Source organism: Helianthus annuus, chromosome 9, assembly GCF_002127325.2.
Source record: "Helianthus annuus cultivar XRQ/B chromosome 9, HanXRQr2.0-SUNRISE, whole genome shotgun sequence".
NCBI classification, from domain to species: Eukaryota; Viridiplantae; Streptophyta; class Magnoliopsida; order Asterales; family Asteraceae; genus Helianthus; species Helianthus annuus.
In genome coordinates this window covers 8,029,076-8,044,671 of record NC_035441.2, presented here as the reverse complement: position 1 = coordinate 8,044,671, position 15,596 = coordinate 8,029,076, and the positions used below count along the sequence as shown (strand labels likewise).

Below are 15,596 nucleotides of genomic sequence, written 5' to 3'. Positions count from 1 at the left end.
GTGGTATACTAGTGAAAGAATTGTACCAACATACACTTATGTTTCATATAGTTTTAGGCATCTAAATGGGTATATTCCAATAGCTGTTGTGTGAGTTATTCACAATAGAAGTTTCCTGGGACAATACCCGATTGAACAAAATAAGTTTATATATATTTAAGTGAGACTTGAAATATATGGTTTTGGAAATATATATTGGGAATATATTAACATATTTTTATTTGGAACAGTACACCGAAATACGACGCCATTACTTGGCAAGATATACAAATACAAATACGAAAATACATGTATGAGATACCCCATCCTTGGGAAGGAAATACGAAGTTAAAATACTTGAGAAGTAGGAATACGAAATATTTTTTTAACAATTATTCCAAACATTAACTATAATTTAAAGTTAAAATAATTATTTTAACTTATAATTATAACTTGGAATAATTTTAGGAACACAAGAAACGTAATTCAAGAACCTTCATACTAAGCAAAGGCACGGCCCGTTCGTCTAATAGACGTTAGTACACTGTAGGTAGTCGTGTTGGCTGAGGAGACTTGGGTTACACATACTGAAGACGCAATATAGTGAGTTCATGTCCCCCCTTTGATTTAACTGTTTTTAGTTTTATACTTCAGGGGTGAAATACATGTTACAATTATTACAGACGTTTATTACATGGTATAATTAGCTTAAGGAGGGTTTACTACTTAGATCATGTGAATGAGTAGGGCGATTAAGGCCATCAATCCTCGTTGTAGGACCGAGGGACATGAGTGATAGATCTATTTGGGTGTAGCGAGCCCCACCCCTGAGTCCGCTGAGTGGACCACGTGGTGACTGTTAATGCACTTTTGGTGATAAGTGCAAGGCTTCCAACATTTAGGGTCTTTATTGTACAAGTGTCCAAAAGTTAGTCCCAAGAAGTTCCTAGGGACAATTTGTCCAAGTTTTGGAAGGAATTTCTTGGTCAGAGTTTTAGAGTTTTATGTAAAGTTTAGTCCCAAGAAGTTCCTAGGGACAAATTGTCCAAGTTTTGGAAGGATTTATTTAGTCAGAGTTTTGTATAGATATAGCTTTTGTCTGAGTTTTGTGGCAAAAGCTCTGAGCTTTGTGCTATTTGTTTTGTCCGAGCTTTCTAGTTAGTCTTGAAAGTCCGGGTTTCACCTTGTATATATAACTTTATATGGAATAGACAAGGTAACGATTTCTGTGTGAATTTCTGTGCCCTAATCATTGTGTTTTGTCTGGCGGCGCTTTGTGTGAGTGACGTCATTCATCTTCATCAAGAATACTCAGTGTATTCTTGATTTCTCTCTCAAATCCTTGCATTCTTGTGTTTCATCTACAGTGGTTGATCATCAGGTGGATTCCGCACACCTGTTGGTTGCTTTAGCTGAGTGAGATCTTGGATTAGGAGGCCTTACAAGTGGTATCAGAGCAGTGTGCTCATACTACTGTAGGTGTTCTTAGTTTGAAGGTTTTTGGTGAGAAAAAGTTCATATTTTGATTGGGTTTAGTGAGAGTTTAGTGAGTTTTTGTGTTTTATTCATGATTCTTCATTCATATCTAGTGATTTGATGATGGATTTTGAGTAGTTTAGTGAGTTTTTAATGTTTTCTTCATCTGGGTTTTACAGGGGTTTTTGTTCTTCTTCATACAGAGGTTTGAAGGTGAAAAAGATTCTGAGTTTGATCCTTGGAAAGCTTGGTCCGTGGTTTACACTTTGTGTTTGTGTCTCCGGGGTATTGTTGAACCAGTGTGTAGTCACATTGGGGAGATAGTCCGAAGATTGGTTCCTTATGAGTTTTGAGACTTGTCTGAGTTTTGAGACTTGTCTGAGTTTCAAATCATTCAGTCTGAGCTTTGTCCTAGTCCGAATTTTTCCTTTTTAGGTATTCTGAGTCTGAGTTTTTACTCTAACATAGTCCTAATTTTTCCTTTTTAGGTTAATTAGTATCTGAGTTTTTGTCTTAAAGTAGTCCGAAGTTTATTAGATTTACATAGTCCGACTTTTAATAGTTGTTTTGAGTGTCCGACCTCTTAGTATTTGAGTCCGACTTTTAGTATACATATATATTTAGTCCGACTTTTATTCTATATTTTTTAGTCCGAGTTTCTTTATTATACTAGGTCCGAATTTTATTCACAGTTATAGTGTCCGTAATTTAAATTAGTTGTCTTTATTAGTCCGAGTTTTTTTTTATAGCTTGAAGAGTCCGAGTTCTTTAGTTTTAGTAGTCCGAGTTCTTTAGAGTTTTAGTAGTCCGAGTTCTTTAGTCTTAGTTTGTCCGAATTCTTAGGTTTGTCCGACTTTTGTCTGACTTTTTAGTTGTTTTGAAGTCTGAGTTTCTTGCTTTCAATTTGTGTCCGAGTTTATTAAATTATCTTAGGTCCGAATTTTTATTAGAAGTCTAGTAGAGTCCGATTTTTATCTAGTTTTCTATGTCCGAGTTTCTCTTCTTAGTATAAACACATTGAGTCCGAGGTTGTTGTTTATTTCATCGAGTCCGAGTTTTGTTTTTAACATTCATAGTGAGTCCGAATTTTATAGAGTCCAAGTTTTAGATTAGTCCGAGTTCCTTTATTTTATCCTGTCCGAGTTTTGGCATTATATTAGGTCCGATTTTTAAGTTTAATCTTTTGTCCGACTTTGTTTTAGTTAAGTAGTGTCCGAATTTCTTTTTTTTTTATATATTTGATTAGTCCGAGTTTTATCTTAGATTAGTCCGAGTTTCGTGCCTTTAATTTTAATTTTATATATAGTAGTCCGAGTTTCCTTGATATAGTTAAGTCCGAGTTTCCTTCATTTAGTGTCCGACTTTTATATATATATATTTTTTTTTGGTTAGGTCCGATTTTTTTTTATAGATATATTGAGTCCGAAGTTTTAATATCAATTATAGAGTCCGAGCTATTAGTTAGTTGTCTAAGAGTCCTGAGTTTTTAGAGTGGTTAGTCCAAATTTTAATAGTTTAAAGGCTTGGTGTCCGAATTTTTCCATCAAATAGTTGGTCTGAGGTTAAATTTCTAACAGTGTTGTGTCCGAGTTCCTTTGTCTGTGTTCTATTTCAGGTTTCTGTGATCCGGGGTTCACACTCTGACTAAAGCTCACTTCACTGCTTGGAAGTTCTCTGTTGTTTCCTGAAAATGGCAAACAACAATCTGACTACAATGGTGCAAAAACTCAAGCACAATGCTGAGGTAGGAAGTAACGACAAACCTCCTTTGTTGATCAACGAGCTTGATTTTCCTGAGTGGAAGGAGCGTTTTGAAAGATATGTACGAGCAAAAGACATCAAAATCTGGTTGTGCATCGTTAAAGGATGTGGAGCTACTCCGGTACGTACGTTGACGATTGATACGTATTTGGCTCTCACTGATGACCAGAAGAAGTTTTATGACTGTGAAGAGAAAGCTATGTCAATGATAACGATGGCAATGACACAATCTATACTTCATACGTTCCGTAAGAGAAATAGCTCAAAGGAATTGTGGGATAGTATGATCCAGCGATATGAAGGAAACGAAATGTACAAGAAACGACGTCTCGAACGTTTGAAGACTCAATTCGTTGTGTTCAAGGCGTTGAAGAATGAATCATTTGATGACACTGTGAATCGATTTTATCATCTGCTGAGCGAACTTGATAGAAGTAAAGAGGGTATCTACACTGAATTCGAGAAGGTTGAGAAGTTTCTGAATTGTCTTTCGAGAGAATGGAATATGTACTCCGCCTTGATCAGAGAGGGTGTTCTCTACGAAGAGCTTTCATTGGAAGAAGTTGTTCAGAAACTGAGGGGTTATGCTTGGAATATGGAAGATCAAGCATCTGATTTTGAGAAGATCCAAGATCCTCAGTTATATAAGGCTTCAAAACCAACGGAGAAGGGTAGTAATGGTGGAGTCGGTGTTGCTTTGTATTCGGAGAATGAAGGTCCTACAAGTGAACACGCCTTTATTAGCAACAATGACAGTTCAGGTGGAACAACCAATTCCAATCAAGGGATGTACTCTTCTAGTGGAGCTCAGAAATCTCAAGGAACAAGCTTGAACATTCCTAAGATAGATGCAAGCTGTTTGAAGTTAATTGAAGAAAACATGAGTCTGTTGGCGTCCTTCATGACTGCCTACGAGAACTTCTGTCTTGGGAAGCTCGTTGAACCGTCAAGTCTCGATGGAGACTTTGATCAGATAGATCAAGATGAAATGGAAGAACTTGATCTACAACTCAATATGGCACTGTTAGTCCGAAGAGTGAAGAAGTTTCTGTTGAAGACGGGTAGGAAGTTCATAGGAGGTCAGACAAAGACTCGAATGGGAGTCGACATGTCCAAAGTAAAATGTTACAACTGTGGTATCTACGGGCATTTCGCACGTGATTGTCGAAAGCCGAAAATGGAAAGATCTGACAACAATTCCCGAGGAAATAATTCAAGACCTCACAACAATTCATCAGCTGGTACCTCTAACTCAAGTGCACGTTCAAGTGGGTCTGAAAATCTTACACCTTCGACAAACAACGCTATGGTGGCTCAACCTCTACAGAGTGTGACTGAGCCTTATGACTGGGGTTCTGCCTTGGAAGACATTTCGGGAGCTATTGTGTCACAAGATTTTATAGCTGAAATTGTGAACGAAGAAGTGTGTGAAGAGGTTGTCGAAGAGACTAGCATTGAGGAGCTTGCAGTTGTAGCTGAGGTTATTGGGGAAGAATTGGATTCGGGGAATGTTGCTGAGAATGAAAGTCTTTCGATCGAAGAGACTGTTGAGAAGTCTAGCAAGACAGAAAATGGAGAAAAGGGAGAACGCTTTGAATTCAACATCTCCACAACCGAAATGCAGCAATTTGCGGATGCAGAAGCTAAAAGGTTGGAAGAAAACTCCATAGAAAACGAGGCTTGTGCATTCATGGCTGACATTGAGGTAAAATCATCTTTTGTAGATAAGCGATGTGCTAGATGTGTTGAGTTTGTGACTAAGATAGATAGATATGCACTTCATAACACAAACTTAATTGCAGATTTAGAAAAATCCAGAGAACTCATTGCTGTTTTGTCTAATTCGGATAAAGAACATCGAATTAAGATAAAAGCACTGAAAAATGATATCTCTGAATTTGAGAGACTTGTGGCTGTGGGTAATCTTAGAAATCAGGAATTAAAATCTGAACTTGAAATGAATCAAAATTGTGTTTTGGAAAAGAACAAAATCATTTTGGAAAAAGATAATCTGATTTTAGATTTGCAACGAAAGATCGAAAAGTTCAGGGATTCATCCGAAGTGATGAACTTCTGTATTAACAGCCAACGTCTCAAAGAATCTGAGGAAGGAATGTTTGGCATTGGTTATAACAAGGTGCCTCCTCCGGTAAACCATAATTATACATCGATGCCAAGCATTGACCCTGAATTGGCAAATTTTGTGCCAAAGACTCCTCTAACGGTTGACCCACAAAGTGAGTCAGAATCTGAGCCAGGTGAAGTTACTGACTCAGATCAGTCGAAGATGAGTGGAGTTTCAAAGAAAAATGAAGTAAATCTTGAAAACATTGAAAATTTGATAAGCAACAAGATTTTGGAAATTTTCAATCAAGTTCAAAATGAGAAATCAAAACCAAAGTCACGTGGGAAAAATAAAAAGGCTTTGAAAAATGTCCCTAAAACTGAGTTTGTTAAAGGGGAGGATTTTATCAAAGAAGAAGTAAAAATTGAAACAGGTTCCAACTCTCAGTTTGTGAACCAGATTTTGAAAAATTCCACCAACGACTCATCATCTTCGACCACTCATGAGGAACGTCCGAAGAACGCTGCGAAAATTCGCAAATGCTACAAGTGTCGTGGGAAAGGACACTTAGCAGCAGACTGTCCAGATGACAGGGGTAAATCACTTGTTGATCCTGATCAAAAGAAACCTTTTGTTGACAAGCCACAAAATGAATCAGTTAATGTTGAAAAGAAAAATGGTAAAAATCAAAAGGTTGAGAAAAACAAAGTGATTAAACAAGAAGTAAAACCTGATGTTAAACCAAATGTTAAATCACAACAAAATCAGGATCAAGAAGAGAAACCCGTTGATATTAACCGTGGGGACAGATCAGAAAATGTGCCTCAAAGACATGATACTCGTGAGAAAACCCCTCACAGACGACAAAATCATGTCACCTTTCAAGGAGTTGAGAATGACAAACGTTCTGGAGGTTCGAACAACAACTATGCTAGACCTCATGCTCAGAACAGATTCGTGAATGATCGAAATGCGTCACCCCCCCCCCCCCCCGATTTCCAAATCAACGACCACATTCAAATAATCATCCACGATCATTCTCAAGACATGAAGATGCTCTTAGATTTGGTAGGAATTTTGAGCCACCCAGGAATCAAAATTACAGTTACCAAAACTATGGAAGCCGAGGGTATGGAAACTCTGGGTATACCAACAGATCGTCAACTCCGTATAATCCACGATTTGCGGTGACTCATTCCAACAATTTCCGAAATGGAAATGGTGGACACAGAGGCGATGATGGTTATTTCAAAGAGTTTTCTTATGTTGACGAATCAGCACGACCCAAGACCATCATGGCTTGGGTCCCACACTCTAACTAAATTTTTGTTGGGGAGTGTAGGAGCAGCTGAAGAGGGCTATCTATATTTGGTATATCGATAGTGGCTGTTCCAGACACATGACAGGAAATAAAGAATTATTGAACAATTTTAAACAATTTCGTGGTGGTTATGTGAATTTTGCCGGTGAAAAGGGTGGATACATCACCGGTGAAGGCTCTGTGTCAAATGGAAAGATTACGCTGCATAAAGTGAACTACGTTGAAGAACTGAAGCATAACTTGATGTCGGTTTCTCAAATCTGTGATAACAAGTACACGATGCTTTTCACTGATAAAGCTTGCTAAGTTTTGCGTCCGGGATTTGTTGTTCCTGAAGATTGGATCGTCATGAGGGCTCCAAGGGTGAATAACACCTATGTCATGGACATGCGCCCGTTGGTTAACTCATCTGCTCCAGTGACTTGTCTACTTTCAAAGGCGACTGAAGATCAATCGTATCTCTGGCATAGGAGAATGGGCCACGTGCATCTGCGAAAAATGAACCACTTAGTGAAAAACAACTTGGTGTTGGGGGTTCCTTTACGTAGTTTCAATATGCACAACAAATGTGAATCATGTGAAAAAGGAAAAATCAAACGAAAGCCTCATAAACCGAAAACAGTTAACTCAATCCAAAAACCACTTGAGTTGCTTCACATGGATCTTTTCGGCCCGATCCATGTTGCTAGCATTGGTGGGATGTCCTATTGCTTAGTTGTCACTGACGATTTCTCACGTTACTCATGGGTATTTTTCTTAAAAACAAAGGATCAAACCGCTGGTATTTTAAGAGATTTATTCAAACAACTTGAGAAAAATTATTCACTTCCTATTAAGAAAATCCGAAGTGACAACGGCACTGAGTTTTAAAATCAGCATATGGATGAGTTATGTCGGGAAATGGGAATAATTCATCAGTTCAGCGCTCCATATGTTCCTCAACAGAACGGAGTTGCAGAACGGAAGAATCGTACCCTAATTGAGGCGGCCCGCACTATGCTTTCTGAATCAAAATTGCCAATTTTCTTCTGGGCCGAGGCGGTGAACACTGCATGTTATGTGTTAAATCATGTGCTTACTGTCAAAAGAGAAGTTAAAACGTGTTATGAATTTCTTGAAAACCGGAAGCCGAACTTATCTGGTTTTCAGCCTTTTGGTGAAATTGGGTTCTTTTTGGCTTATGCCAATGGAACTCCAAACAAACGCGTTTATAACATCAAGAAGCGAATAGTGGAGATCGTGTTTGACATAACTCCTTTGAGTTTTGATCCTCCACCGTCCGAATTCGGTCCCAAAAGCGGATATGATTATGATAAATTGTTTGATTCGTTTGATCTTCCTGATGTTTCAGAAGAAGATTCGGAGGTTGTATACACACATCTTGTGAACAAAGATGAAGTGGATGCGAGTTGGAGAACAAGTATTCCTACTAATGTGTCTTCGAATGTTCCAGTCGCTGATTCTTCGACCGTAAATGATGTTGTTGCTGAGCAGATCCCCAATGCAGCTGCTCAAACTACAAGTGGTGATCTATACGTTGACTTTTCAGCATATCCAAATGCTAATGCGTCTTCTGGTAATGATCAAGCTTCTTCTAGTAATGCAAATGCTGAGGGGGAGATTCAATCAAATTTGGGAAACAACCTTCAAGCTCCGGCAATCCCAGTTCCAAGAAGAAATATTCATCATCCTGTTGATAATATTATTGGGAATCCAAACGCTGGAGTGCAAACGCGAATGAGTATTTCAGAGATGCAATTTCTGTTCTCTGCTATCAAGAAAGAAGAAATCTACAATCTTAGCCTGCATGAATGTTTTATCTCTCAGATAGAGCCGAAGAACTATCAGATGGCCCTGAAGGATAATTCTTGGTGTGAGGCGATGCAAGAAGAGTTAGCTCAGTTCGACAAGTTAAAGGTGTGGAATTTGGTCGATCTTCCAAAAGGCCAACATGCAATCAACACGAAATGGGTTTTCAAGTGCAAGAAAGACGATAAGGGTGTCGTTGTCAGAAACAAAGCACGGTTGGTTGTTCAAGGCTTCAATCAGGAGGAAGGGATTGATTATACAGAAGTTTATGCACCGGTGGCAAGACTGGAAGCTATTCGTTTGTTTCTAGCCTTTGCTGCACACATGCGTATCAAAGTCTATCAGTTGGATGTGAAAAGCGCCTTTCTTTACGGGAAATTGCATGAAACTGTGCATGTGTCCCAACCACCGGGTTTCGAAGCTCCAGGGTTAGACAACAAGGTCTATTTGTTAGACAAGGCTCTCTATGGTCTCCATCAGGCCCCTCGAGCTTGGTACGAGACGTTGTCAAAACATCTTTTGGAGCATGGGTTCTCGCGTGGTGCAATCGACTCCACACTGTTCATTTTGAAGAAAGGGGGAGATTTTCTGATCGTGCAAATTTACGTTGATGACATAATCTTTGGTTCTTCAAATGAAGAGTTTTGTCGTGAGTTTGAGACGGTGATGAAGTCAAAGTTTGAAATGACCGTGATGGGCGAGTTATCTTTCTTCTTAGGTCTTCAAGTGAGTCAAGAAAAAACCGGGATGTACGTGCATCAGACAAAGTATGTCCACGAGATTCTCAAAAGATTTGGACTGGAAGATAGCTTACCCTATGACACGCCTCTCCCGACAAATCTCAAGCTTTCATCCGATGATGTGAAAGATCCTGAAGTGGATCCGACTCTATATCGAGCAATGATAGGTTCACTGATGTATCTTACTGCTTCACGACCAGATATTATGTTCTCTGTTTGTTTGTGTGCTAGGTACCAATCAACTCCGAAGGAGTCTCATTTGAAAGCAGTCAAGCGTATTTTCAGATATCTGAAAGGGACGCCTAAGCTTGGTTTGTGGTATCCAGCTGAAGGTGGTCTGGATTTGATGGCGTATGCTGATGCAGATTTCGGAGGGTGCCGGATGAATAGAAAGTCAACCTCTGGCGGCGCACAACTTCTTGGAAATCGTCTTGTCTCTTGGAAATGCAAAAAGCAAGTTGCTGTTTCTCTATCCACGTGCGAGGCCGAGTACATTGCTGCTTCAAGCTGTTGTGCTCAGGTTTTGTGGATTCAGCAGCAAATGAGGGACTACGGTTTGAATTTTACTCGAACTCCTATCCTTGTCGATAATAACTCTGCCATTTCCATAACAAACAATCCAGTAAATCACTCACGCACTAAGCACATAGATGTTAGGCATCACTTTATTCGTGACTGTGCTGAGAAGGGTTTAATAGAAGTGGTTAGGGTAGACACCTTGGATAATCTTGCCGACCTGTTTACGAAAACATTCGATCGGGCTAGATTTGAAAATCTGGTCCGAATGATTGGCATGATCAACCCAGAGTAAAATGCTTTCTAAACTTGCATAGATACTTTATTTTATCTTTTCTGTACAGTTCTTACCGCTTTCGAAAAATTGAAAAACTACAAAAATATTTTACCTAGTTGTAGGATAAATTTAAGAAAAATACAAAAACATTTGAAAAATTTAAAATGAAGTCGTGTTGAGATATAAGGGAAATGATAGTACATCGGTTAGTCGTATCTGGTGCAGGACTATGGCTATATATATATGAGATTAACTGTTAAATGTGACAGCTTCATTATACGTTGCATCGGTAGGTTTTACGCGTAAATAAGAACCTGTCTTTGGTATATAAACATAATGAACTGCGTAACTCGTGTGGCGCATCTCTCGGATATATGGTCTTGGTACCGTAATTTCGTTTGATAGATTGCCGAGGTTCTGAGATACGTAGTCTTTATGCTGTTTATCGTCTGGGTATCATGGTTGTTTCTTTTACCGGAAAACAACGGGGACGCAAGTCTAGATCTTCCATGATACCATACACACGTGTAAATATCTTCAATACATGATGCATCCGACCCAAATAAGTGATAAACAATCACATGTCCCACAAAATCTTGCGGGAGTCAAGTCTATCTTCAATAAGTGATTCTATCACAAATGACTTGCTCCTGTGCCCTTTGCATCTGAAATCCAAATAAGTGAGTATCTCACATTAGCTTATAGGTCAAAAACAGATGATAAATGGTATACTCACCAGTAAGATGATCTCTCGCGCATACCTTGATACGGGAGTATATTCTGAGGTGGGTAAACATAGTTACTGTCAGCTTAATACACTTAATTCCATATCTCGAAAACAGTGTTCGAAAGCGTGCTAAAACTTAAGTGGACCACAATACCGTTGAATGTCTTGAACTGTCAACATCATACTAAAAAAAAAAAAAAATTAAGCTAAAGTGCTATGGTTCTTGTGTTGGGTACTGACAGTAAAACCGATATGATTCCTTTGCTCCGACTTCACAAAAAGATAATTAGTGTAAATACGTTCGTAGGTTTAATTTCCATTTCAGTCAAAAATTGAAAAACCACAAAAAGATTTTGCTTTCTTGTTTCTATGTGCGAGTTAACTCATTAAAAATACTTTAGGGTTGTGAAAATTATTTAATAAGGTGTTAAACACAAATTTGGTAAGCTTAAAATAAGTTTTCCTCACGAAAAATCGGTCGTGTCAGATTTTCCTAGGTGTTTGTGAGAAAATTCATCAGGTATGGAAATCGAAAAATTCCTTGTTCCAAGTAGTGATATTTTTCTATCTTAGGTGAAAGGTAAAAATGGTTTTTGTTGAAAGTTAAAAACTTTTAGGCCTTTATTCGTTAAATTGAGAGAAGTTTGGGGGTGTAGGTGAAGAATTAAACTTATTTTAGTCCGACTTTTGGTGGGTCAGACTTTATTCGTTAAATTGAGAGAAGTTTGGGGGTGTAGGTGAAGAATTAAACTTATTTTGGTCCGACTTTTGGTGGGTCAGACTTTTAAAACCCAAAGCTTCATTAAAAAAAAAATCCGACTTTTAGTGGGTCCGAGTTTTACCTAGTCAGTTGGGTCTGAGTTTTATAACCCAATATAGGACCGAGGTTTTCATTCCATATGGTTTGATTCCTTTGTCTTGTCTCCTTCATCCCTCATTCTTCAAACCTCTGAGTTTTTATTTCTTTCAAACCGTGTTCGCATCTTCTCCAACTCACCATTTTGTTTCTACTTCTTCTCTTCAACTTGTGTGTTCATCTTCAAGGTATGTATCATTTACTTCTTACATCTCCATGGTATCTTGTTTGGTAAGTTTTCTTGGGTTTCTAGGGCTTGATTTGAACTTAGTGTTCATAGTTCTTGATAAATTCATGCTTAAATCTTTGTGATATCTTACAAATTGTTGATTTCATGTGTTGATTTTGAGTTGTTTGAAGTTAGGGTTTTGTAGAAAATTTGGGGGTTTTGAGATTAGATTCAAGAACTTGGTGTTCTTGAAGTTGAGGTTCATAAATCTTGTAGAAAATTGCTTGTTTGGTTTGTTTTGAGCCTTGATTCGTTGAATGTTGGTGTAAAAATGTTCTTGATATTGTCTAGTTAGTCACATAATTGTTGGTTGTTTGAATATGTTTGAACAAAGTTCTTGATGTTCTTGGCGCGAAATTGGGTTGTGTAGGAAGAAGATGATAAAAATTTGAATTTTTACCTTTTTGATTCTCTATGAAAGATGTGTTCTTTTTATTTTGTGTTAAAATCTTCGAGGGTCTGTCTTTGTCTCTTCCGTAAGTTCGGAGAGATCAAGACATGATTCGGTGAGAAGTTCCTAGTTTTAAAATTGTTTAGTGACTCCGAGTTTTTACAGCGATCACCGTTCCGAGTTCTTACAAGCATCGTGTCTGTCCGAAGTTTCAACTCGGAATCTGTTTTTGGTTCCCGAGGTTTGCTTGTTTGTTACATTGCTCCGAGTTTTGAAACTGCAGGTCTGTCCGAGGTTTTTCTTAAAAAATGCCCGAGTTTTTAAAATGTCCGAGGTTGAGTTGCCTCTGTTTCTGCAGCAGCCGAGGTTAGTCCTCCGTGTTTCTGCAGCAGCCGAGCTTTATTAGTGTCTGGTTCCGAGTTTTTCAAGACCAAACGTTCCCGAGTTTTTGACCAACGATATGGTCCGAGTTTTTGTGTTTCCAAGTTGTGACCAAAACAGTATGTCCCAAATTTTTTAATTTGCTGCAGTCCGAGGTTTATTACACTGTCCCGAGTTTATCAAAATGTTACAGCACCGAGTTTTTAAAAGAAAACTAGTATCTATTCAGCCACAGTGGTTCAACCAGTTGTGCTCAGAGGTTTTTGGTCTCATTTGCTCCGAGTTTTACTAATGATCTCTCAGCAACCAGATGACACAGTTCCGAGGTTGACCATATACTTTTATTCCGAGTTTTATAAAGAAGTGCAGCAATTTTAATTCCGAGTTTCATGGTCCGAGGTTAGTCAAAATTTTTGCTCCGAGTTTCATTAACAGTCCACTGCAGTTCTGAGTTTTTAATGGGTTCCGAGGTTTGGGATCTTATCCGAGGATTATAAATCTCGTGTTTGGTCCGAGTGAATGTGAGTTAAATGAGTCCGAGATTTATACCGAGTTTCTATAACATGTATCTGAGTTGTGGGTACTCTTAGTTAATTTGAAAGGAAATGAGATCTGTTTGTCATGAGCAGGTTTTGTTTTCATTTGTCAGTTTTAACTCACAGTTTAGGGTCTCCTCTATATATGTGAACTGGTTGTTAAATTAGCCGAGGCTTGATTTTATATACATTGACTATGTCTATTCACTGTGTGTTTGTATATATGACTGAAATTCTGCCCGGAATTGAATATTGATGATTACTATGTGTTACCTAAATGATTAACTTCTTTAACTGTTCGACAACTATAACTGATGCATGTGTTTCGTTTGTGTTTTTGTTTTCAACAGAAATGGCTGAACAACCGCATCCGGTTCGTGAGTTTCATCGAAGTCATAATCAAATTGCATTGCTGGACGTGAACGTTCGTGGTGGAGCCGCATATGCTGATATTATTCATTTTCTTCGAAATTCAAGAATTGGTTTCGCGATTTCAGAAAATATTCATCTAGTGCAAGCGTATATTGATGATTTTTGGCGTTCAGCTCGGGTTGTTGATGATACTATCGAGGCCACTGTTTCTGGGAGTTCTATTGTTATCACAGAGGCGGTTATTCGTGCGGCTCTCCGTTTTGGTAACTTAGATCATGGTAACACTTGCTATGTGCGTCAAATACGAGAACGTGGAGTTAAATCCTTCGGCTATGCTGATTCTTTTGATAAAAAGGAGATCTCCAAGGCAATGTTTCTTGGGCAGTGGAGATTCTTCTTTCATGTGTTGATGCAGTGTTTGTCTCCACGAAAATCGGGAACTGATACAATGAGTAATGATCTTGTGTCTGGGATGATTGGGTTACCTTACAACCAGCCATACAATTTCTCTCTAATGATTTTCCAAGCTCTCAAACACCAGATCGGTCTGAAGGCAAATGATAAGCGATTGATGATTTTGTATCCTCGATTCCTTTGTCTTATCTTTCGACATTTGTTGCCGAATCTTTCATTCGAAGGAACTTTGCCTGCGTACGCTTTAGCACCAATGCCTAATCGTATCTTCACTGATTGTGCGAAGGTTAACGGGTCCAAAAGAACTGATGCACGTCCAGTTCCGACTTCCTTGTGTGGTGCTATCCTTCAAGACAACTACAATCCAGAAGCTGATTTGCAATGGTTAAACATTAGAGATGGTATAGATCACATCTTTGTTGGAGATACTCAAGAGCCCGTGGTTGTTCAACCTCAGGTTGATCTTCAACAACCACTGGCTGTTATTCCGGACCCTGAACCTGTTCAAGAACCTGTGATTTCTGAACCAGTTGTTGTTACTTCTCTTCAAGAAGCTGTGTCTGCTCAAATTCCAATTTCTACGTCTTCGGCAACAGAGGTTGCTGTAGAAACTGATGATGTGATTTTAGAGCTTGATGCTGCTTTAGATGCATGTCCGTCCTCCCGTACAGTTGAAAAAGGGAAACGGCCTATGGAGGATGCTGTTGTGGATGAATTGTTTGATGATATGCCATCCGAAAAAGTATATCTTAGTTTAGTATGAAAGAGCTTCAACATCGTCTTCCACCCCCCGAAAGTAGAAAGCTTGAGTTATTTCGAGCAAAGGTTGCTTCTCTCGGTCCCTCTTCGATTGGGGTATTCACCTAGCTAGATGGAATGACAAAGCAAATGATTTAGATTCCATTGTTTATAGCTCTTCTGATGATGATGATGATGAGGACCGTCAACGTCATGTTTCTGATACGGTTCGTGTCCCAGTTCCTTTCAGGGCATATAAGCGACAACGTGTCGCTGTTTCGGATCTTCAGTCTTCTAGTCCGATGGTTGCTTCAGTCTCAGTTACATCCAGTTCTGCTCCATCAGACTCAAGAGGTCTTCTTAATGTGGAGTTGTCTATAGCTCCTCCGTCACTGTCTTCCCCGCTTCCATTTCCTTCCTTTGTGGAAGTTACCAGTGTGACTACTTCTTCTCAACCGGTAACGCCGATTATGTCTTCTCCAATTCCTGTAGTACCGCTATTTGAGTCGTTATCATCTCAAAAGGGTACGGGCAATGTGTTTGCCGTATCAGGAAATTCCTCTCTGCCAGCGCAACCTAGTTCTCCTATTGATTTTCCAGCTCCAGAGACACGGAGGACAGGTCCAAGGACCGCTTATTGTTCAAATCCGCCAACAGTACGACGGAAGAAAGGTTCTTCACGTCCTCCAATGATACCATCTTCAGGTCCTAGGCCATCCAGGGCTCAGCCGTCTGGCTCAAGACCTCCTGCTCCTAGATCTTCTTCAGTTTCTGCTTCGAGACCATCCAGTTCAGGTAAACAGCAGAACTTTCAAGAGTTTGTTCGTGACAAGTTTCAGGATGCAGCCAAGGTCATGTTTCAACACAAGACTCAGTTTTCTAGGCTGCAGAATGAAATTGATCTCTTGAAGAAAAGGGATGCAGAACGAGAGCAACAGATGGCTCAGCTTTTTCGTCTAACCAAGGATCAGAGCCTTCAGTTGGGTAAGTTCATAGCTCATGAGGCAT

The 15,596-nt window shown here is 39.1% G+C and overlaps 1 protein-coding gene across 1 annotated transcript; it reads left to right on the top strand.

Moving 5' to 3' along the window:
* The first annotated feature begins 11,579 nt into the window (after nucleotides 1-11,579).
* Nucleotides 11,580-14,907, top strand: LOC110877123. The gene is made up of 2 exons (XM_022125277.2): nucleotides 11,580-11,715; nucleotides 13,415-14,907. The coding sequence occupies exon 2, from the start codon at nucleotides 13,417-13,419 to the stop codon at nucleotides 14,611-14,613; it is 1,197 nt and encodes a 398-aa protein (XP_021980969.1). The 5' UTR covers nucleotides 11,580-11,715; nucleotides 13,415-13,416; the 3' UTR covers nucleotides 14,614-14,907.
* Nucleotides 14,908-15,596: the final 689 nt, after the last annotated feature.

Bases quoted from the DNA above. Each gene is read 5' to 3' on its own strand.
- LOC110877123 (XM_022125277.2), top strand. From the start codon at position 13,417: ATGGCTGAACAACCGCATCCGGTTCGTGAGTTTCATCGAAGTCATAAT.